At 28.4% G+C, this 26075-nt stretch overlaps 1 protein-coding gene across 1 annotated transcript in view; it reads right to left on the bottom strand.

Annotated features, from left to right (window-relative positions):
• The window catches only part of LOC111612830, a 115320-nt gene extending 108992 nt beyond the window's left edge, over positions 1-6328 (bottom strand). Inside the window, exons 1-2 of the mRNA XM_023354087.1 lie at positions 5866-6328; positions 5697-5773 (exon numbers count right to left, since the gene is read on the bottom strand). Coding sequence (XP_023209855.1) covers positions 5697-5773; positions 5866-5948 — 160 coding nt within the window. The 5' untranslated portion in view covers positions 5949-6328. The remainder of the gene's footprint in view (positions 1-5696; positions 5774-5865) is intronic.
• Positions 6329-26075: the final 19747 nt, after the last annotated feature.

Raw genomic sequence — 26075 nt, 5'->3', positions numbered from 1 at the left:
TTCACCTCCAAATTAATAATAATAATAATAATAATAATAATAATAATAATAATGGATATATATATTTTTAAATTTATTTTTAATTTAATATTTTCTGTCTTTATAACTTTCATAATACATATATTTTATGTATTAATTTAATTTAAAGACTAGATCAAAGAAAGTGAAATTTGAAATTAGTGCTTGAAATGATTAAATAAGAGTTAAAATGTTGATATGAAATGAATAATTAATAAGCTTCATCTTTAGATAGTCTTAGACTAAAAATTCTATTTCAACTTACAAAGTTATTTTATATTGGCTGTGACTGAAATTAATATAATGTTTAATATTTTGAATCAGCAAATTTTTTAAAATTTGAAACAGGTACTTTTCATTTATCACATTCTTGGCAAAAAAAATTATATACTATTCATCTCTAACATCAGTAACTTCATAACTTGGAGGCTCTCCAAACAAGTTTTTTAAATATGTTTATAAAAAGTTTAGCAAATGCTCAATGAAATAAGCCAAAAATTTATATTACTATTTCATATTTTAAAAGCATAAAATATAATAATTGATAAAAAATTTTTCTATCAATTATTTTATTCTTTGTTTAATGATAATTAATCTTCATATTGCAGTTATAATGATGGCAGAATAATTAATTAATTATTAAATATTTAATTCCAATAAAAAATGATTTATCACATTAAAATTTACACAGATATATTTAATTATAATTAAAATATTAAAAATTATACACAGTAGATTAAAAAAATGAATGCAATAATAATATATTATAGCAAATTAAGAATTTAATATCATTAACCCTATTTAATATATATAAATATTCAGTTTCACTTGTATTCTCAATTTATCAATTTTATGTATTTAAATAATTCTTGTTTAGAATATAATATTTAAACTTTAAAGAATTCTATTCAAAAGTGTTTGATCCTGAGGAAGGCTATATAGATAGCCAAAAGTGTTAGATAAATTAAAAATAGTTGCTGGAATAGGTTTTTGTCTTTATATATTTAATTTCACTTTTTATTAATTTTATTTTTCACTATTTCCTCCCTGAACACCAAGAAGGCCTTTTTATATCCATCATGGTTCAGCTAAGCCCATAACAGAATTGACTGGATGGTGAGGGACAGGCCTGACATCTCGACAAACAGCTTATGAAAAAATTCCTGAAGGTTTTTTAACTTCCTGAATTTGATCTCAGGTCTCCCAAAGTAATAGATTGACACCCTAACTGCCTCAGCCATCTGACTATCAATCTAAATACTTCAAAAACTACTTAAATTACAAATTTACTTAATTATACACACTTTTCATAAAAATTACAATTTTAACTATATTTTCTTTTTTAAAATATTCAAAAATTTATTATTAAAATAGTTATGTATAAAATTATTTATTATTGAATTTGTATATCTAATATAAATCTATTTTATACTATGTATTTAAAATGTAATTTATAAACAATAATTGCATTATTTTTAATGATGAGTAATATATTGACTTAAAGAAATTTTGACTATATTTTTAATGAAATTTTCAGTTTAAATTTTAAAAATATTAGAATACTGATGCTTTTCAGAATAGTTTGCCATTTAAATTATATTATACATTCAAATCATTGCTGTATCAGTTTAAATATAAATACATTTTTTAAAGTTTCTTAATCAAGTTAAAATCATAAATCTTTAATAAGTCAAATTAAACTGATAAATCAAAAGAATATAATAAGTTTATTTTGATTTATTTGGTAGAAATGATCAAGCATTTTAAAAGAATTGCATTATATTTTATGAGCTTTAACAACATTTTCCAGGAAAAACTTAAAAGAAAGTAAAAATTTTCTATTGTCATTTTTAGATGACTAAACTATATTTTAAATGCAAGGTCATTTGGAAAGTAAAAAATTTCCAAACCAGTGGTATATATAAGCTTCAATGGACCATGTACAGGTAAATGGGATTTTACAAACTCCATTAACTCAAGCCCAAAAAATATTTCCTAGAAAGTTGAAATAATAAAAGTCATATATAAATAGACCTGTCATTATGCTTTGTATTAAAAAACCAATGAAATCCTAATTTAAAAACAGAAAGATAAATACAATATGCCAGAAATGACATAAAATGTCTGAATAGTACAACTATTTCATTTCAAAGTAATTTGAATAAAATGATTCTTTAGTATTTATAAAAAATAAATCTAAACATTTAAAAAGTTAATATTTCTTTAAATTTAGTAAATTAAAATATATAAGTTTTTTAAACTTTATATAAGGACATTAATGTTCTAATATGTACTGTACAGTACTTTGAGTTCTATGTATATATGCAGAATGTGTCTTAATTAATAATCAGCTTTTAGTAATTGTCAACATCAAAATAGAAAACTTTATTTTATGAATCTATAAACCTCTGAACGACCACTGACAGAAACAAAAATTGGCCATAGTTTTGAGGCCATTTTGTACGAATTTTTGTTTAAAATATTCTGAAAAATTTAGATGTGGCCTTTATTGGAGGCTCGACTGTATTATAGTGTGTTCTTTAGTTAATAAATAAATATATAACAAAATCATTTTGTACACTGATACGTTTTTAATTCTTGCGGGATGAAACAACAATCCTTTCTACATTCTGTAAATGTATACAGTATGTAATGCTTCGTGCAATATATAACATTGGTTTATTTATTTAACATCAAATATTTATAAGGAAGAAGAGGAAACGATATAGGAACGCAACGTGTCGACCTCGATACTAGAATAACACGAACGAAAATATTTAGAACAGAATAAACGAAAGCACCTGTCTGAGACAACTATTCCTCTAGTGTTTTCTCATACATTAGACAAACTACGGGTCAAATAAAAACGACAATTCAAGGTCATAATCAGGAAAAAATCTTTCGACGTTCAGTAACAACGGCAATCAATCCGTCATACAATCGCATCACGTACAGTACATTTGCGACTTCACTAGACAATGTTTGCTCATTTCCGGTCATTAATTTACTCTCTTCTAGCTGATTTGAGAGAATACAAAGGAATTATGCTGATTTTTTCCCCGATAAAGTCCGCTAAAATTATTTTCAGAGCGCAATAGAATATATATATATATATATTATTTTTTTATGGTGATGATGTTGTGATGTTGAAACGTCGCACACAGAAAGATGAGGCAAAAGGTTATCTTTCTTATTATAAACAAACTAAGATTTAATTTTTATTTATGAGGATTAAAACTTTCATTACGTAAGTATCGTCTTTCCGGTAGAAAGTCAACATGTCCTTATTTTGCTTGTTCGACTTACGTCTCATTTGCTGCAATGTCAGTCATGAATGACGACAGTCATCTTTCTTTCCGAGAGGGCTGAAGTGTTTGAACATAAAAAACAAGTCAACGATGATCCGTGTCGTGTGGCTTGACTAATGAAATACAACTTAGAAGACAGTTCTATCGAAAAAAATCGAATGTTTAACAAGATTGTCTACATATTATCTTTCCTTATAATTATCACTCTTGAATCTGTTTTGAGCCTCTTAAAAACTGAATAAGATTTAATATACTATATTTATAGTATTAATGTGTTAAATTCTTTCCAGTTACATATTCATACACATCACATATGGTTGACAAGACTGCCATATGTTAATTAATTATAAGATTTTCATAAGGAAACTTAAATTACATCACCAGTATCTTTAAACTGGACAAAATAAAGTTCTAATTCAAGAAGTTACTATATTTTTTAGGTTAAAAAAATCTTTTAAAATGTATTGATTTTTTGAATTAAAGCTATTTTTTAAATTTTATGTTATTTAATTCATAGATTTTCAATAATATATATTTTTTCCATTTAAAAATTTATTTAACATAATAAAACTGTAGGAGGAAAAAATATATGTAAATATACTTAAAACTATATTTAATAAATAATTTTTAATCCTGGATTTTGTTTAAATATGGCTGTAACATAAACATGCTCATTTTTATATGCTATACAGACTTAATATTATATTAATTTTTATTAAACAAAACAGATGGTTCTGTTGTTAGATGTGCATTCTGTTTTACACATTCATCATTATTAAAGATAGTTATGCATGATGGATTATATTACAGTTTTTATTTACCACATCAAGAAAAATAGCGTCTTGTTTAAAGTTCATAGAATTGCNATAATTTTATATATATATAATTTAATCTCTTTGCATATCTAAATATGCAATCATTTTGGCATTTGCTTTATTTTTTATATACAGTAAATAAATTCCACGAAACAAACTTTCCAGTACGAAATACAAATGCAACAAATCCTAAAAAACCACTACCTTATTAATTTTGTTTGACTATTTATTTATTTTTTGGTTAAAAACACTACCATTGTACACGTCAAGACCAAATTCCTGTTCGTTTTTCGTTCGTTGACCGAGTTTAAAACGTTTTCCTCGTTTCCCACAAGAACACTTGGATGAGGCACCGATTAGGAAATAAAACAAATTATGATGGCGGCAATTAAATGCATTAATTAAAACTTGAATGATCATTCAAGTTCTGTCTTGTACTGAAGTTCCTAAAAATTTCCAACACTTAAATACGAAGCATTTAACAGTTATGCGCCATGAAATCGAGAGGTGGATGCGTGTAAACGCTTATTTAATTAATAAAAAACATTCAAACCGGCAGATTTAAACTGTAAATGAAGAATTGGAACGATGCCATTTCGTTTCACAGCTTTAAAAAAAAATAAACTATGCATTCAAATCTCTGATCTCCACGCCTATTTATTATACAAAAATCAGAATTTGACCTTCGAAAATTAAAAATATCAGTGAAAGTTTCATTGTTACAGATTATCTGAATGATTACTTCGTGTTAAAACAGTCAGCAGTTGTGGAAAAAAACTGCTTACTGAATGTAAAAGGTCAAAAACATTAATTTAAACAACCTCTCTATCTCTCGTGCAGTGATGCAAGCTTAAAATGTAATTACATCATATAAAGGGTGGTCCAAAAGTCGGTTAACTGTTCCTATGTGCAATTTTGAATACGAAACGTGTATCGAATTTGTATATTGAACGAGTTTGTAAATAATTAAGATATGAATACGACTTCTACAGCAATTAGCAACCCTGTAACAGTTACTTTTTACCCGAATATTTTACACAGTTCTACTAAATTGATTATTTAAAGTAATTCACGGTACGTATATTAATATATATAAACATTAAAATACAGTCTTAAATTGCTTTAACTGAACAGTTTCATTTTTTATTTATTTAGAATGAAAACTAACCGAAAAATAGTAAACGTAACATCCATTTCCTATGGAAAGAAAAAATAATAATAATTTAAGTTCAAGATAAAAAATAAAATAAATATAATTTGTGTAACTAAGTAGTCATAAGTAAACATTATTTTTCAATTAAAATGCTAAATTAGATTTTTAAATTTTCGATCCAAAAATAAACAAAAGAGAAACAAATTTTGCCTTAATTACATATTTAAAAAAAGAAAAAAACACGTGCTTGTACATGATTATCGCAGGAGGGCGCACTACAGCAAACGAATTCACAATTGATGACGTAACAGACAACAAAACTACCAGTACAATTTTTAAAAAATGTTAATGATAAGAACGCATTGTAGCAAACAAAATAAAATAAAAAAATCTGTAACTTACTGGGCAAAATAGTATTTCCTGTACATACAGGTTCTCCCGTAACTGGATGAAGCCATGTTGTGGTCCTCATTTCATCACTAAACAATGGAGAAACGAATTTTTTTCAACTTTTGTTTTTACGATTTCTAGTATAATACTTAAAAAAGATTTTAAAGTATATTATACTTACTTAATGAAAAATATTCTTCCGTCTCTCGTCACGGCAAATGACCAAGGTTTTGGCAGACCACGGCGTATAAGTTCCACGGCCATGATATAGGCAAACACTCCTCTCCAACTACTAACTTAAAGGTCACTGAACAGTTAATGTTGACACTTTCTAGTCTTCGTTTCACATCTCTGATTGGAAGCCCGATTTACATTTACCCGCGATCGATCACATTTATGATCGATTGTACGAATTTTGTAGCCAATTGATTATTTTCATCACAACTTTCTTTACTACGATTTTCTCGACGACTGTTTGCGACAGTAAATCGTGGATTTTCACGTGCGCCACTCTATTGGTTCGGTGAAGTGGAATGTGGTACATACCACTTTACTATTGGTTGGTTCGTCTAGGTAGGGGTGCTGTGACGTATTAAGTTAACTTTTATTTAAATAAACGCGAAATTTTGTTGATTTTTCCGTAACAAAAAATGTATTAACCTATTTAAATTGCGCTTTTGTTAATAGAAGTTTTTTTAATGGCTGACTTTTGATTTTNTCCTGGGCCTATTATGGTAACAAGTCCACCCTTGGTCGGAGTCAGAGTTGGATGGTAAGGTGGAGTCAAGTAGATTTTTTAACAACTCCACAGCCCTGGTTATATTCATATCTGAATAATTAAACAAACAATTTTCTTTTACTTGATAATCTGCTCTGATCAATGTTTTATTTAATTTTTACCAAATAATAAAAGCAAAACTACATTCATTTTTACAAGAATATAAAAATAAAATAATTATGCATAATATAAAATCATTACAAGTGATTTTAGAATAATGAATTAACTCAAACTTCATTATAAAACTTCATTTCTGAATTAATACATTAATGGGACAAGTGAATTAATACATGAAGAATAATTTATATTAATGAAATAGAGTTATAGCTTAAGATTCAATTCTTATGTAAATTTGACAGACTACATCAGGGGTGGCAAACCTATGGCAGATGATTTCTCTTATGTGTCACTTTGGACACATAAGGAGAAATCATCTGGCACATAACTCATACAATTTTGATTTATAATCTCTCTTTTTCAATCATATCATCCTTTTGGTTTATCATTCAATCATCCCTTTTTCAATCAGCATTTTTACACTTATTCTAATTAAAGCATATTCATTTAATTTTTTTAAATACTGTATCATTATTCAGGGGTTCTAAAAGGTTTGCCATCTTTGGACTACATAATTAAACTTCTTAAAGCTTAAAATCATTTTTTAATATTTGTGTTTTATCAATTATGAGTTAATGAACACATTACAACAGAACAGGCCAAATTATTACTTGCATATTTTATGCCACTTTTTGACTTGTTCACTTTATCTTGCAAGATATTATTTACATTTTCTTCCATTTACATTTATTCATAAACATGTAAATATTTGATGAAAGACATCCTTCAACATATTTATTGTGTTGCAGATAACCATAACATTAATGATCAATGATTTCATAATCATTAATCCAAGCCTGCACAAGCAGACCACAAAAAATGTAGATGATGTAAAAGAAAGTTAAGGTGTAACAAGTGCATTAATTGAATTCATTATAAATAAAAGGGTTCATTTGCAAAATACTATAGTTTAATCATTAATTATATCTTTATTTGGAAAGTGACCAACAAAAAGCCTATCTGCAGCCCAAAGTTTAGCCTATTTTAATTTTGGCATTTTATGTATTGCAGATCTACACTAATCTCAAATTTTGTTAAAGACAATAAGAATAAAATTTATTAAATCAATTATTTTTGTATTATGAGTTTTGTTACTTTAATATGAAAAAAATTTAAGCCTATTGTAGTACATGTAAGTTAATACAAGATTTAAGATAACATAAGATAAAAATTATCACACAATTCTCAACTTATTTGAAGTAATATCAAGATTTGTCTCAATTTGTGATGTGATACAATGAAAAACATGTTAACCTTCATGTTATATTAAGTAGTTGAAGTAACTTAAAGCTCCCATTATTATTCATCTTAAAAATATTCACAGACTGACTCCTTTAAATAATCAAACTTTAATTCTGTTCCTTTTTAATACTTAACAAAAACTAAAACTATTTAAACAGAGTTATTATTTTTTTAAAAATCATTCTAATCAATATTCAAACCTAACATATTAAACATAATTCCAAAGAGTAGAATTTTATATAGTTTTGTGAAGTATATGCATCATTCTTCTTAGAACAAATAAAGTCAGAAAAAATTTTAGCAGGTATTTCAAATTCTATTCTAGTAGCTTATTTGATAATATGAAATGTTATTCAAAAATTTAAATCATCAGTTAAGAATTCCATGGCTAAGTGCTAACAAAGAAAAAAATTATAAATAAATAATCAACTGAATGCTAATTCAGTTGATTATTTATTTATAATCAACTGAATTTCAAACTTATGGCTTTAAGAGATCAGTTTAATCTTATACAAATAAACACTCAACAGATAAACAAATTGGAAATACATATAAAATAATTAATTTAAAATAGTTTCCTACATATGGTACATCTACATCCAATTAAATAGTTTAATTAATTTATTATTAATTAAATTATATAATTTCTGTAATACAAAATGAAGTAGTTACAAATAGCTTCTTTTATATTTCTGTATCATTATTTAACTTTTCAAAATAGCAAGCGTGATCAAAATTTTGATGTGCAAATCTATACTGTTTATATAAAATAACAATTCTAATTACTCATACCTAATCACTTATAATCTAAATATATAAAATTACTTGTCCTGACTGACTGAGTGATTCATCATCACCCAGAGCAAACTGCTGAACCTAAAGAGGTGAAATTTTGTACATAGCATATGTCATGAAAATGCACACTGAGATGGGATTTTTGGAAATTCCCCCGTGGGGGGGAGAGGGAGAGGATTAAGGCTTAACCTGAAGAACAGCTTCTACTGTACTATTTTAGATGTGATTTTTGTTTTCAACTATGTTTAATCTTCATTGAGTACTTAGGTGTATTAAATTGATAACATTTCAGACATTGTTATAAATATTTTTATATATTTTGATTTTTTTAACTAAATGTTCAAACCGGTTTAAATTCAAATTTGTTATTGCATATTAGTTTGATTATAGAACGATTGTAAATGATCCAGAAAATTGATCAAATTGAAAATAGTTTGTTTGATTCTCAGCAATTCTCATCATTTTCAGCGATAGATGTTATATAATACTGTAATTACTATGGTTGTTGAAATACTGAATATAAATGTGGTTTGCTTGCAAAATCTGCATGGGTGAAGTCGCAGGTAACAGCTAGTCTGATATATTTATGATTACATTTGATGGAATAATGATTATTCTATTAAATATGATTAAAATAAAAATAAAACAAAATAAAATGAATAAAAACTTAATAATGCTTTGATGTGGTATAAAATAACACTTTTTTAAACAAATTATTATGTTAATAATCTATATTTTAATTATTTCTAATTCAAAATAAAAGATATATTTAAAATATTTGAACACAGAACCATAGAGAGGAGGTGAGAATCAAACAGTCTTGCTGACTTGTTCTTCTGAGGTCATAGACACAAAAAGCAGCCTGTAATTTAGACTTTTATGTGAAAGTCACCATATAAAAGTGATATAAATTAGTTTTGTTTTTATAAGTGATGAAAAATCTGTTTTATTTTTGCAATTTACTCATGTAATTTTATGGCTTTCAGATCAGACACTTATTTGCAATTGGCTTGGACTTCACCTCCTCTCCTCTCAAATCCTGTTTATCTATAATTCTCATCATATAATTTACATATCAATTTTTTATTTATTTATTCTGTAGTTATAACTTCTGATTTTCCTGTTTCTACATTTTAATCTATAATTCATTTATATATTCATTTTTCTTATATTTGAAATTTTTAAAAAATGTAAAATCTACACAAATTTGGTCTTGCCTCTTACAAAATTTACATTTCCTTCTCTTCTCTCTATAAATATAAACAGTTTAAGCTTGCTAATACTGTAAAAGTTTTAGATTCTCCCCTTTCTCTTGGGAATGAGAGAATGCAGAAATATGAGAGGGAGTAAACATTTCTTTGAAAACTAATGGGAATTAAGCCAACTATCAACTGTGTTTTATATATTTTCATTTTCATAAAAAATGNATATTCAATCGGTGGAAAAACTATCTTTTTTTCTTTTATTAATATTTTAATTTATTATTAACTAGCAGATATGTCCGGCGGTGCCCGGATGAAAAGTAATATAGATAAACATTAAAATGAAATTTGCTTATTTTAGCCTACCATTGTTTGTTTATCACGAAGTGTCAAAGAGGATGAAATCACGAGGAGTGAGGTGTCCAGATTTAATGGCAGCCTATATTTTCCGCAGGCCTGTAGAGAGTTACTATGAAACCAATCTAAACCAAGTTTTTTATGTAGTATAGGTCGGGTAAACATTTCAGGAGTTAAAAGGGGGATAAGTGTAATGTCGAGGTTCTATGGTAGCCTAAATTTTACTCATGGTCTGATGAACTATGTGGTGCAGATAGGTCAAAACGCTTAGAAGTTATAGAGAATAGACATGCCGATATTCTATTTTATATATATTTATATATATGTATAAATATATATTCCCAGACAAAGGGATCTAACAAAGATGATGAAATTATTTTTTATATATGTAGATTAAATTATCATTGAAGTTAATTTGAAACTTTAGCTTCTAAAAGAAATTATATATTCTTTTTTTTTTTAATTCATATGATAGAAAAGATGAAATTTTAGTAATAAGACATTGATAAAATAGATGAAATTTCACAAGTTATTTAATATTTTAAACAGGACTATATTCGGCTATATTAACCACATAGAGATATTTATTTTCCATTTACAGTCACATCATTGATTAAATTTCTTGCAAGTCTTTTTAAACTGATATTGCAATTCTGGTCGTTTTGCAACATTCCAGAGATTATTTTAAAATAATATATAAATGTCTTTGTGAATTTATTAAATCTCTATCCTTACAGCTCTTTATTTATAATGAATAATGAGCCTTTTATTTAAAATATTGCTTTAAAAATATAAGTAATTTAAAAAATAATCGAATGTTATAGTAACCTTGAACTCTGTAGGACCTAAATTTATATAATGCCATTCATTTATTATCAAATTTATAAGCGTATCTGAATAGAAATGGACTATATGCAGGGGAATGAGTTTAGAATTCATGAAGATAATTATGCAGTGAACTGAATTAATTTAGATACGGAGAATAGGTTTAGAATTTCTAATGCTTAATCTAGTAAAAGTAAACATTGTTTAAAAGTGAACATTTACCATCGAACCTTCCCCAAGAAGACTGTTATGAATTCCGTTTAAGAAAGAGTTAAGAATCAAAATATTTGAATAAATGATTTAAATAAGAATATTTTAAATTTATAAAAGTGAACGAAGAAAAATAAATAAGACACATAAATAAATTATAAATATTTAATCGTAACAACTGGTTTCTTATAGTAAACGTAATAATAACCATTCTTCACTTTCAAAGATAAAAAAAATAAAAAAATAGTACAGTTTCTAAGCAAGTTTAAAAATAGAATTCTAGAATAGTATAAGCAAGTTTTTATTTTTAAAAAATTAACCGATTCTTGTTTGTAAATTTTGTTTTTGAAAAGTAATTGTTTGAACAATCCATTGTATAATCCACAGTAGACCACATATCAAAGAGGCAGCGGACAAAACATAAAATAAGTAGTCGTAGTTACCACTTCTATCTCTGAAATGACCTAGAGATGAGAGGGAAATAATATTTAATCATACAATAGCCTATTGTTTAAATAAGAATCAAATCAAGATTTAAAAAGAATAAAATTGTAAATGGATAATTGAACTACTGAATTAAAATATAGATCTATTGACTTTTTATTTTCCCATTATATAATTGGTGATATATTAAGTTTAGAGTACTGTTTAGCTCCTTTTTAATATCAAGGTTAAATTCTCGGTTTGTAATCATTATAATTCATTTTAAATCAGATAATAACTTTACGTTTAAATAAAGTTTGCTTCGAATAAAAGATCCTACAAGTCTATATGTCATTTACAATCAATAATGACTATCCTCCTAAGAACAGTCACCTCTAAACAGCAGCTATTTTTCAAAAATTTTTTAAAATCAAAAATGTACACAAAAGAATCAACGGTTATTTTTTTTATGTTTCCTGGTCGTTGTTCAGAAGTTTGACTGTATTTTAAAATATTTTTATACTTAAATATATAGACTTATTATAAAATTAAGCATTGTTATTATTATTATTATTATTATTATTATGAAAATTTATTTCAAAAAAACGTATTCGGAATTTAATTTAACTTATATTTTTATACATTTTTTTTCATTTTTAACTTTTTCCGTCCTATGGACACTTTTTATCAAGTTCATCGTGGCCAGGTGGGAATCTACACCAGGATCGTCGAGAGGGGAGCTAGTGATTTTTTTCCAGGGCCCAGAGGCCCTGAGTGATTCTACACCTATAAATTAATTTTAGTTTTACTAACAAAAACTGAAACCTTTAAGACTGTTTTTTTATTAATAAAGAAACATTTTATGTATTTCATTTGTTCAAAAAAAATAACCCGTGAAGAGGTAAAAGAAATCTACTCTATCTGGACTGTAAACTATCGACGGTCCTGCACTAGGTCTGACATATCCGGGACAAGATTGGTTTAGATTGGATTGATGGAATAAGGGTATGCAGCACATGGACGATCCGATGCTATGGGAGGAGCCTCCAGGGAAAACTTTTCGTGAAAAATTAGCCTCTATTTAGGTATTATACACTTAAAGAAAACACGGAAAACTCCATGAAACAAGCTCATTGGTGAGGTCGAGTCCGCAACGAACTATTGGTGTTCAGTGGTTTTACCCATTCGGCCACTGGTAATCTTTATCCGGGACAGAGCTTCCAAGAAAAATTCCAAGGGAAATTGCTCGCCCGGATTTGATCTTGGGTTCACCAGAGCAGTAGTCTAACGCCTTATTTGCCTTGCCATAGCCATGCGGTCCTCTATTTTTTTTTACGATGAATAGGCTAATTCAGATCATAGTAGACTCTTTTACGATCTTATTTGTTCCTAAAAGACCATTAAGTCAGTTTCCATATAACGAACATTTCTATTTCCCATAAACTAATGTCAAATTGAAATTGTTTCTGGAAATACACTTATAACAGCATAATATAACGCAAAGATGGCCAAGTAAAATATGACGTTTCGGTTATAATGAAATAACTTGTAGCAGTTTTAAAATGAGAGATCGTGAAACGAAAACGAGGTCTACCGTACTTCGAATCACTCTTACAATTAGTTATCTGTTTATATTTCAATTTATAAACGAAAAATTCTTACGATAAATGTTTCAATTTTAAAGTTAAAATATTTAAAATATACGAAAATATGAGGTTATAAAATTTAATATATTGCTAAGTAAAACCGCCAAAATTTTTATATACAAAGCGATTGTAATTTTTAAAAAAAATCCAGCAATGAGTTTCTTAAGTTTCCCAGCAACAACATTTAAACTGGCGCCATATATTACGTTATTTTATTAAAAACCTTTAATATAATTAATTATTGTAAAATGGCAAGATACTTAATTTTAGGGAAGAAATGAATTCTATAAAAAATTGTAAATGCTAATAACAAGTGAAATCTTCATTAAGTCCGACCCAACTCGAGATATGACTCACTACTCGTTTATCTTCCCACCCTGTCGACTTTTAACCATCAAAATTTAATAGAACTAATCCCCCTAATATACAAACCTTGCAAAATTTCAGAAATTTTCGACAAAAGCACGGGAGTTATTAATAAGCTTTAAAGTGAATAAACAAAGCAGTGGCGTACCGTGGGTGTCAGCCGCCCGGGGCGGAGGGAAATTTCGCCCCCCTGTATGTAGGTATTTCAATTTAAAAGATCAAAATTCAGTTTTGTCACAGAACAAGCAATGAAAAATTCGGTGGTAGTGCAGCGACCTGTTTAAAATAGTTCTATCGTACAACAACAACAAAAAAAGGTCTACAGAACGATAGCACTATCGTAGGCGCGATGCAAGTATAGATTAGGATGTTTCAAATTTTTACAAGATATTATTATTATTTATTGTGAAATTTTGCGCCCCCTAAAAAGTGCCGCCCGGGCGGGCCGCCCCCACTACGGTACGCCACTGAAACAAGTCATGTCCCCCACATAATTTTGGCGGCCTTAGGGGGTGGCGAGCAGGGCAATCGCCCGGGGCCTCGCGCAACAACCAATAGAAAAAAGTTGATATTTAAAACTTTTTATTTTATCCTTGGCTATTAGTTATAACAATAAAATAAATTTAATTTATAGTACAGTATATATTAATNGTCAACATCAAAATAGAAAACTTTATTTTATGAATCTATAAACCTCTGAACGACCACTGACAGAAACAAAAATTGGCCATAGTTTTGAGGCCATTTTGTACGAATTTTTGTTTAAAATATTCTGAAAAATTTAGATGTGGCCTTTATTGGAGGCTCGACTGTATTATAGTGTGTTCTTTAGTTAATAAATAAATATATAACAAAATCATTTTGTACACTGATACGTTTTTAATTCTTGCGGGATGAAACAACAATCCTTTCTACATTCTGTAAATGTATACAGTATGTAATGCTTCGTGCAATATATAACATTGGTTTATTTATTTAACATCAAATATTTATAAGGAAGAAGAGGAAACGATATAGGAACGCAACGTGTCGACCTCGATACTAGAATAACACGAACGAAAATATTTAGAACAGAATAAACGAAAGCACCTGTCTGAGACAACTATTCCTCTAGTGTTTTCTCATACATTAGACAAACTACGGGTCAAATAAAAACGACAATTCAAGGTCATAATCAGGAAAAAATCTTTCGACGTTCAGTAACAACGGCAATCAATCCGTCATACAATCGCATCACGTACAGTACATTTGCGACTTCACTAGACAATGTTTGCTCATTTCCGGTCATTAATTTACTCTCTTCTAGCTGATTTGAGAGAATACAAAGGAATTATGCTGATTTTTTCCCCGATAAAGTCCGCTAAAATTATTTTCAGAGCGCAATAGAATATATATATATATATATTATTTTTTTATGGTGATGATGTTGAAACGTCGCACAGAAAGATGAGGCAAAAGGTTATCTTTCTTATTATAAACAAACTAAGATTTAATTTTTATTTATGAGGATTAAAACTTTCATTACGTAAGTATCGTCTTTCCGGTAGAAAGTCAACATGTCCTTATTTTGCTTGTTCGACTTACGTCTCATTTGCTGCAATGTCAGTCATGAATGACGACAGTCATCTTTCTTTCCGAGAGGGCTGAAGTGTTTGAACATAAAAAACAAGTCAACGATGATCCGTGTCGTGTGGCTTGACTAATGAAATACAACTTAGAAGACAGTTCTATCGAAAAAAATCGAATGTTTAACAAGATTGTCTACATATTATCTTTCCTTATAATTATCACTCTTGAATCTGTTTTGAGCCTCTTAAAAACTGAATAAGATTTAATATACTATATTTATAGTATTAATGTGTTAAATTCTTTCCAGTTACATATTCATACACATCACATATGGTTGACAAGACTGCCATATGTTAATTAATTATAAGATTTTCATAAGGAAACTTAAATTACATCACCAGTATCTTTAAACTGGACAAAATAAAGTTCTAATTCAAGAAGTTACTATATTTTTTAGGTTAAAAAAATCTTTTAAAATGTATTGATTTTTTGAATTAAAGCTATTTTTTAAATTTTATGTTATTTAATTCATAGATTTTCAATAATATATATTTTTTCCATTTAAAAATTTATTTAACATAATAAAACTGTAGGAGGAAAAAATATATGTAAATATACTTAAAACTATATTTAATAAATAATTTTTAATCCTGGATTTTGTTTAAATATGGCTGTAACATAAACATGCTCATTTTTATATGCTATACAGACTTAATATTATATTAATTTTTATTAAACAAAACAGATGGTTCTGTTGTTAGATGTGCATTCTGTTTTACACATTCATCATTATTAAAGATAGTTATGCATGATGGATTATATTACAGTTTTTATTTACCACATCAAGAAAAATAGCGTCTTGTTTAAAGTTCATAGAATTGCAAATTAATAAAAAAAATTATTTTTCATATTCTTGTTACTGAATATATTTATCTATTATAAAATTTGATACATTAATTATATATTATTAATATTTCATTTAATTTAACGTGTAGAAAGTTATATTTATCAAAAAGGAAAACTAAACTAAACTAATTGAAGTAAAGTAATATAACATATATATTATCAAAATTGCTTAATAAATATTAATTAACACCTAAATTAATTATACTTTTATATCTTTATTATTAAATGTAACACTCTTAAGACTTGAGGATTTCACACACACAAAAAATTTATTACACTAGGTGATAAAATTCTATGTTGTAATTGCAATTCAATTAAGTTATCTATACTTAATTAATATTAAAGTTATTGTAAATACTGAGCTTGGTTATCATTAATAAAGTCTGAGACAGGAGAGACGGGTCCTAAACGTGGATTCTAACATTTTCTGAAAGCCACAAAAATATTAGTATAAAATCAATTAAAAAAGATTTTTCATTCCATAATCGAAAGCAGTTTTATACATTTTTGTATCACTTTTTTTTAATATAGAAAAGACCAAGTTTTAGGACCTTTGAGGCCCATGCCAAATGGCCTTGTCGATACTCCTATCTGGACCTGATTGTTCTTAAAATAGTTTATTACAATCCAATACATGATTAATTTTTCACTTCATAAAAAAAATCTTTTATTTATATAAAAGACTAAATTTTGGTCCTCTGTCCTAAGTAGGGGCCAAATGGATGGCTGGAATAGGCTACTCTTCTATCAAGACCCGATTATTACTTAATTTATTACAATTAATTACTTGACTAATTATTACATTCATTTTCAATATTTGTCACGAAAATAAACACTGTTAAAATCGATTAATTTCATTATAATGATGATCAAAGTAACTTTTCAATCATAACGTGCTTAGAATACAAATCAATAGTGTTATATTCAAGAAAATAATGAAGGAAGCAGCGCTCCATTTCTTTTATAAATTCTATTTTATTTTACCAGAAATATAATTTAAAATTTTATTTTAACAAGTTAAAGAATTATAACAGAGTGAAAATGCTTTAGAAATATAAAAACAAAAGCCGACTTTCACAATTTAAATGAGAATGCATTACTCGACTTTTTTTTATAAGTGGACCAGTTTAAATTTAATAATAAAAAAAAAGAAAGAAAAAAAATTATCTGAAGGTTATCATAATGTAAATTCAATACAATTGCAATCATGTAAAAAATATCGGTTAGCATTCGAACTAATTTTCAAATGTATATATATTGATATATATTTAAAAAAAGAAAAAAACACGTGCTTGTACATGATTATCGCAGGAGGGCGCACTACAGCAAACGAATTCACAATTGATGACGTAACAGACAACAAAACTACCAGTACAATTTTTAAAAAATGTTAATGATAAGAACGCATTGTAGCAAACAAAATAAAATAAAAAAATCTGTAACTTACTGGGCAAAATAGTATTTCCTGTACATACAGGTTCTCCCGTAACTGGATGAAGCCATGTTGTGGTCCTCATTTCATCACTAAACAATGGAGAAACGAATTTTTTTCAACTTTTGTTTTTACGATTTCTAGTATAATACTTAAAAAAGATTTTAAAGTATATTATACTTACTTAATGAAAAATATTCTTCCGTCTCTCGTCACGGCAAATGACCAAGGTTTTGGCAGACCACGGCGTATAAGTTCCACGGCCATGATATAGGCAAACACTCCTCTCCAACTACTAACTTAAAGGTCACTGAACAGTTAATGTTGACACTTTCTAGTCTTCGTTTCACATCTCTGATTGGAAGCCCGATTTACATTTACCCGCGATCGATCACATTTATGATCGATTGTACGAATTTTGTAGCCAATTGATTATTTTCATCACAACTTTCTTTACTACGATTTTCTCGACGACTGTTTGCGACAGTAAATCGTGGATTTTCACGTGCGCCACTCTATTGGTTCGGTGAAGTGGAATGTGGTACATACCACTTTACTATTGGTTGGTTCGTCTAGGTAGGGGTGCTGTGACGTATTAAGTTAACTTTTATTTAAATAAACGCGAAATTTTGTTGATTTTTCCGTAACAAAAAATGTATTAACCTATTTAAATTGCGCTTTTGTTAATAGAAGTTTTTTTAATGGCTGACTTTTGATTTTCTTTAAAATTTATTTTTAAAATATTTTTAAACGCTTATATATATATATATATATATATATATATATAGTCTAATAAACAATGCTACTCATTAATTATCTTTGTAATTGTAAATTTGAGTAATGTCTATAATGCATTTGTCTATATTGTATGCATTAGAGATGTTATCTTTTGTTCTTGATATTTTAATTTATCATCTGTTAAATTTATTTTTATTTAATAAATTATTTAAATGACATTTTATTTTTTAAAGAAATGAATTTTTTATTCTTTGTAGGAAAATATATAAATTAACTAATTAGATATTTATCGGAAATATCACGTTTTTCTTTATATTTTAATTTATTGTCAAATAAATTTGAACTAAAATAAATACAAGTTTTTTTCGTTAAAAATTTACCTATTTATATATTGCGCTTTTATTAATAAAAGTTTTTAATGGTTGACAGTGACCGGTTATCGTTGTTTATCTCTCTATTATCAATTTTTAAATTTAAGTAAATTCTAAAATTAGTTAATTGATAATGTTATTTACGAAGAGCTGAACATATTCAATCGGTGGAAAAACTATCTTTTTTTCTTTTATTAATATTTTAATTTATTATTAACTAGCAGATATGTCCGGCGGTGCCCGGATGAAAAGTAATATAGATAAACATTAAAATGAAATTTGCTTATTTTAGCCTACCATTGTTTGTTTATCACGAAGTGTCAAAGAGGATGAAATCACGAGGAGTGAGGTGTCCAGATTTAATGGCAGCCTATATTTTCCGCAGGCCTGTAGAGAGTTACTATGAAACCAATCTAAACCAAGTTTTTTATGTAGTATAGGTCGGGTAAACATTTCAGGAGTTAAAAGGGGGATAAGTGTAATGTCGAGGTTCTATGGTAGCCTAAATTTTACTCATGGTCTGATGAACTATGTGGTGCAGATAGGTCAAAACGCTTAGAAGTTATAGAGAATAGACATGCCGATATTCTATTTTATATATATTTATATATATGTATAAATATATATTCCCAGACAAAGGGATCTAACAAAGATGATGAAATTATTTTTTATATATGTAGATTAAATTATCATTGAAGTTAATTTGAAACTTTAGCTTCTAAAAGAAATTATATATTCTTTTTTTTTTTAATTCATATGATAGAAAAGATGAAATTTTAGTAATAAGACATTGATAAAATAGATGAAATTTCACAAGTTATTTAATATTTTAAACAGGACTATATTCGGCTATATTAACCACATAGAGATATTTATTTTCCATTTACAGTCACATCATTGATTAAATTTCTTGCAAGTCTTTTTAAACTGATATTGCAATTCTGGTCGTTTTGCAACATTCCAGAGATTATTTTAAAATAATATATAAATGTCTTTGTGAATTTATTAAATCTCTATCCTTACAGCTCTTTATTTATAATGAATAATGAGCCTTTTATTTAAAATATTGCTTTAAAAATATAAGTAATTTAAAAAATAATCGAATGTTATAGTAACCTTGAACTCTGTAGGACCTAAATTTATATAATGCCATTCATTTATTATCAAATTTATAAGCGTATCTGAATAGAAATGGACTATATGCAGGGGAATGAGTTTAGAATTCATGAAGATAATTATGCAGTGAACTGAATTAATTTAGATACGGAGAATAGGTTTAGAATTTCTAATGCTTAATCTAGTAAAAGTAAACATTGTTTAAAAGTGAACATTTACCATCGAACCTTCCCCAAGAAGACTGTTATGAATTCCGTTTAAGAAAGAGTTAAGAATCAAAATATTTGAATAAATGATTTAAATAAGAATATTTTAAATTTATAAAAGTGAACGAAGAAAAATAAATAAGACACATAAATAAATTATAAATATTTAATCGTAACAACTGGTTTCTTATAGTAAACGTAATAATAACCATTCTTCACTTTCAAAGATAAAAAAAATAAAAAAATAGTACAGTTTCTAAGCAAGTTTAAAAATAGAATTCTAGAATAGTATAAGCAAGTTTTTATTTTTAAAAAATTAACCGATTCTTGTTTGTAAATTTTGTTTTTGAAAAGTAATTGTTTGAACAATCCATTGTATAATCCACAGTAGACCACATATCAAAGAGGCAGCGGACAAAACATAAAATAAGTAGTCGTAGTTACCACTTCTATCTCTGAAATGACCTAGAGATGAGAGGGAAATAATATTTAATCATACAATAGCCTATTGTTTAAATAAGAATCAAATCAAGATTTAAAAAGAATAAAATTGTAAATGGATAATTGAACTACTGAATTAAAATATAGATCTATTGACTTTTTATTTTCCCATTATATAATTGGTGATATATTAAGTTTAGAGTACTGTTTAGCTCCTTTTTAATATCAAGGTTAAATTCTCGGTTTGTAATCATTATAATTCATTTTAAATCAGATAATAACTTTACGTTTAAATAAAGTTTGCTTCGAATAAAAGATCCGACAAGTCTATATGTCATTTACAATCAATAATGACTATCCTCCTAAGAACAGTCACCTCTAAACAGCAGCTATTTTTCAAAAATTTTTTAAAATCAAAAATGTACACAAAAGAATCAACGGTTATTTTTTTTATGTTTCCTGGTCGTTGTTCAGAAGTTTGACTGTATTTTAAAATATTTTTATACTTAAATATATAGACTTATTATAAAATTAAGCATTGTTATTATTATTATTATTATTATTATTATGAAAATTTATTTCAAAAAAACGTATTCGGAATTTAATTTAACTTATATTTTTATACATTTTTTTTCATTTTTAACTTTTTCCGTCCTATGGACACTTTTTATCAAGTTCATCGTGGCCAGGTGGGAATCTACACCAGGATCGTCGAGAGGGGAGCNGTTATTTTTTTTTACTTTTTTGGGTTCAAGAAATCTCAAAATGTTGAGATTTGCAAAAAACTCGGAGGGTCAAATGTGATATGATTCCCACACTTTTCCTTGTTATGTATACATAATAGCTGGGAGAATAAATGCATCAAAACATTGTTCTTGTCCCAAAACACTGTTCTTTCATTATTAAATGCAGCATATTTCTTTAATTTAGTGTAAGTAAATGAAAGTATCACAGATACAGGAACAACGAAACAACATTTATTTTATACAAACACAAATGTGATACATATTTATAATATTTACATAATTTTAAGATCAGAAATAAACTGCAAGTAACTTTTACTTCTTTACAGAATCATTAAAAATGAACTTGTATATTATTAACATAGCAAAACAAATACTTTATGAGTTAGAAATTAATCCATTTATTATTTTTTAATAAAACTTTTCATTAAGGCTAGAAGATAGTGATTAATTAATTTGAATCTAACCACATTATGACTGCTGAGAAACATTTATTTAAGGATATGCAAGCATTTCCAGCCTACATTATAAGCATTTTCACATTCTCATCTTAAGATGACCTATAAAATAGGCTGAAAATGTTTGTGTATCTTTAAATAAATGTTTCACAGCAATGTTTCATAAGATGTTACTGATTAATTAATTACTTCTCCCTGCTGAGTGTAATTTCCATTACTAGATTTAATTATTAAATAGAAATTTCACAAACATAAAATTTATATTAATAAAATTGAACACCATGTAATGGAAATGACGAAACTTGATGTAATTTTTTTAATAAAAGTTTTTTTTATTAAAGTAAAACAGAAGTATGTTCTGTATTAAATATACTTAAAAGTTGTGGAATAAATAAACAGCTGACAAATTAACAAAATATAATATTAATTTTATAATAAATACAGTACTCAGAAAAATCAAAAATTGAAAAGTTGAGAGACTTATTTTCAACTGTATGCAGTGTTAATGAATAAAAAAAAATCAAACTTTTTTTTATTGCAGAGATGTATTGTCAAAACTGATAAAGTAATAAGGATGTAAAATTCAATACTGAATAGGGGATAAATGATCCTGGAATGCATATATAGCTATTTAACAGTAATTTATGAAATAAAGGTGTTTGACAAGACAAGCACCTTTCGACTAATTGATTCTTTTAGGAAACTCAATTAATTACATATCACAATGTAATTATATGATTGTGATACATACTTTTTAACACTAGATAAATTATTAATCAAATATACAATAGCATTCAAATATTGTTCATTTTATTATTATAAAAAAAAATGATAATTCATAACTTTACTTTCTCAGTCTTTGATACTGAAATATACAATGAGTCAAATTCTATTTTCTGATTTTTTAAAAAATAACTTTTATAGCAAGAAAGATAAAAAATAACATACTATTGAATTCCTTACATAACAAAGAATTTTATTTGCCCTATTTACAAAATGTTAGGTCTTGAAATTACTGCCTGGGAAACTGGAGAAACTTATCAATAGCATATTAGAAATGTATAGAATTTGTAAACATAATAGAGATTGCCATTTACAAAATACAGTATAATTTTTCACAAACAATATGAATAAAATTTTAATTTAATTTGTCTCATTAAGTAAAAATTTCTATTTATACATGATAATTAAATTTATAGTATTTTGATAAATGAATTAAAAGACTATTCAACAATCTTTCAAAGTTAAAACTAACAAACTACAATTAATATACCAATTTTAAAATTTATGTAATTTCTCTGTTTAGTTTGTAACATGATATTGTACCAAACAGTCATATAAATGATGTTGGAAACTAAAAGATTGCAAAAGATCTATTGTTGAATGGTAAAAATATCAGTGAGTAAAAATAGAAATTAATAATAATAAATAATTAATATATAGAAAAAGTATAAATGACAAATATAAGTATAAAAGCTAGCAGGTCAAAAAAGTTATTATATGTCAGATATGAATTTAAAGAGATGCATTTAACTTCTGTTTGCTGAATATAGTTTTTATTTGTTTTGTTATTTCTTTTATATATAACTAAAATATCTAATATAAACACTAGAGAAATCATTCATATCTGCATATCAAACAAACAAGTTTAGATTATGGTTATTATTATCATTCATCAATACTGTTTGTCACCACTAATATATTTCAATTGAACATCAATTAAATCAATTTTAATATTAATATCCATACTTAAACAGAAAAGCTAGCTTTAGTGTATATAAGTACAATCGAACCTCTGAACAACAGCCACTGATGGAAACATAAAAAGCAGCTGTTGTTCAGAGGTTATTCTGTATGCATTTTTATTCAAAAAAATTTCTGAAAAATGGCCACTGTTTATAAAAGTGACTATTGTTGAAAGTGAACTGTATCAGAAAAAACAAAAGTGAAAAGTGAAAAATAAATATCTTGTTAAAAGATACAAGATTAATATGAGGAGTATTCATAAAGTAAAGATATGAAGCCCAAAAAATATTTCTAGAGTATTTCACTTTTAGGTTGACTTATAATAATTTTAGAACATACATTTATTTATTTTTTGACATATCTCAATATATTTGGAGCCTGGAAATGAGTTTCTTGATGCTGACCTTGTAGAAATTTCCCATCTGCTTTCATAATTATGTCATCATTGCATCTTGAACCTTGTCATAGTTATCATCAAACTACTTTCTAGAATGTGATTCTCAAGTGTGCTGTGGCATTTTAGTGTACCGTGAAATTTATGAAGTGTGCCGCCACTGCGAATACTCATACATAGGCAACGTCAGACAAGTAGTTCAATTGGTTCTACCTTCCTAGGGCACATTTGGAAATTGTAACTGGTGTTACCAGTAACTGCCTGTAGTTACCAGGGCTGTGGAGTCGGAGTTGGAGTCGTGGAGTTTTGGTGTTTTAGCCGGAGTCGGTAAATTTTTACGCAACTCCACAGCCCTGGCAAGACCGTGGAGTCGGAGATGCGGAGTTTTGGTGTTTTAGCCGGAGTTGGAGTCGGATTGGTAAGGAAAAGTTGGAGTCGGAGTCGGAGTCGGTAGATTTTTACGCGACTCTACAGCCCTGGTAGTTACCAAGGCATTTAGAAAATGTGACGTAAATAACCAATTGTGTTTAAAAATCACTGTTATGACATCACTGGTTGTCCTGTGACACTTACCGAAGTAACCATGTGTGCCACCAAATTTTTAAATTATTAAAGATTATGTGATGAAAAAAACGTTGAGAATCACTGTTCTAGAGAGACAGATGTTCTTTCAACTTGAAAAACAAGTAATAATCACTTGTTACAGGATATGGGCTGTGCAATTGATGTTCCAAAACTTTCCACTTGAATGTCTGCAACAATTCTTGAGCGATGCAAGCAGTGTGTGTGAATGGGTATTATCGTGCAGTACGACATCATTTTGTCATGTTTTGCATGTTTGTAACATCTTTTCGTTGGAAACAAGTTACAAATAAATATCACAGTGGCAGTTTCTCCTTTTGCACAAAGGAATCACCGAACAAACCTAGTACTTGGTGGCAGTGGCGGCCTTAGGGGGTGGCGAGCAGGACAATCGCCCGGGGCCTCGCTCTTGGAGGGGCCTCGCGCAACAACCAAGTAGAAAAAAGTTGATATTTAAAACTTTTTATTTTATCCTTGGCTATTAGTTATAACAATAAAATAAATTTAATTTATAGTACAGTATATATTAATATTAATAAGTGCCTACTATTTCAATTCACATACTTTGCACAAAGGACAAGGGCCTCGCAAAGATCTGCCGCCCAGAGCCTCGCAATGGATAAGGCCGCCGCTGGCCACATGTGAGTACTATCCAGCAATATGTGATACGATGGACGCAGGGACAACTGCAAACACGCTGAAGAGGGAGCGGATCGCACAGACCGGAAGATTTCGCACTGCCTGTCGGGACCCGTTCGCCACAGCACGGACACCCGAAGCCGCCTGTCGCCGTCAACGGGTGTCCACCTAAACCATTCGCAACAGTGTACATGAAGTCGGGCTGCACGCAGAGCAAGGGGTGGCATTAACTGCTGAATACAGGGCTGCACGCCTGGCGTGGTGACATCGTCATCGCAACTGGACATTGAATAGCATCGGATATTATTTAAAGATGAATCCAGCCTCTGTCTGCGGAGGGATGACGACCGTGGACGAATGTGGTGATATTCCGGTGTCAGCCCTTTTCGCGGAGCGTCACACCGCCCCACAACTGGACATCGTGGTTTGGGAAGAAGACATCATGTTCAATCAGCGGACAGCCCTGGTGAACAGTTCCGGTACTCTGACAGCGGACCAGTACGTCACACGAATTGTGGGGCTTATGGTTCGGCGACTGGTGCAGACTATACCAGACACGGTGTTTCAACAAGATAATGCCCGACCGCACGTCGCATGGTAAACTTTCACTACCCTGAAAGGAATTCACAGAGATGAGAGAGAGATCCGGCAAAGCTGCTGGCCGGATCACTCTCTCATCGAACACCTGTGGCACCTCGTTCGAAGTGAGGTGCACCGGGGACAACTTCCAAATACCGTAGAAGACACGTGTACCGCAGTGGATGCAGCTTGCCAAGAGATATCTCAGGCAACCATTAATCGCCTCATTGATAGTATGTCTCGCTGTATATTTGTTCAGTAACGAATATGACCCCTACGGGTTATATTCGTTACTGATTAAGCAGTGTCTGTTGCATATCTTTGTTTGTTCTTTTAATAATTTACATATCTCTGTCATCTCTACCGGTCCTACAATGTGGCTACGCGCATTCTTTCGTGGTATTGCGATTTCACTTTTGAGGAGTGTATAACAGTCGGAAACTTAATAGATGTTCAGAGCTCAGAAGTTGTTTTTATATCCAGAACTATTTGGAAAATCTTATCAAGTTT

This window comes from Centruroides sculpturatus, unplaced genomic scaffold, assembly GCF_000671375.1.
Source record: "Centruroides sculpturatus isolate CEXI.00-Female unplaced genomic scaffold, Cexi_2.0 scaffold763, whole genome shotgun sequence".
Lineage (NCBI taxonomy): Eukaryota > Metazoa > Arthropoda > Arachnida > Scorpiones > Buthidae > Centruroides > Centruroides sculpturatus.
This window is presented reverse-complemented; position numbering and strand designations above follow the sequence as displayed.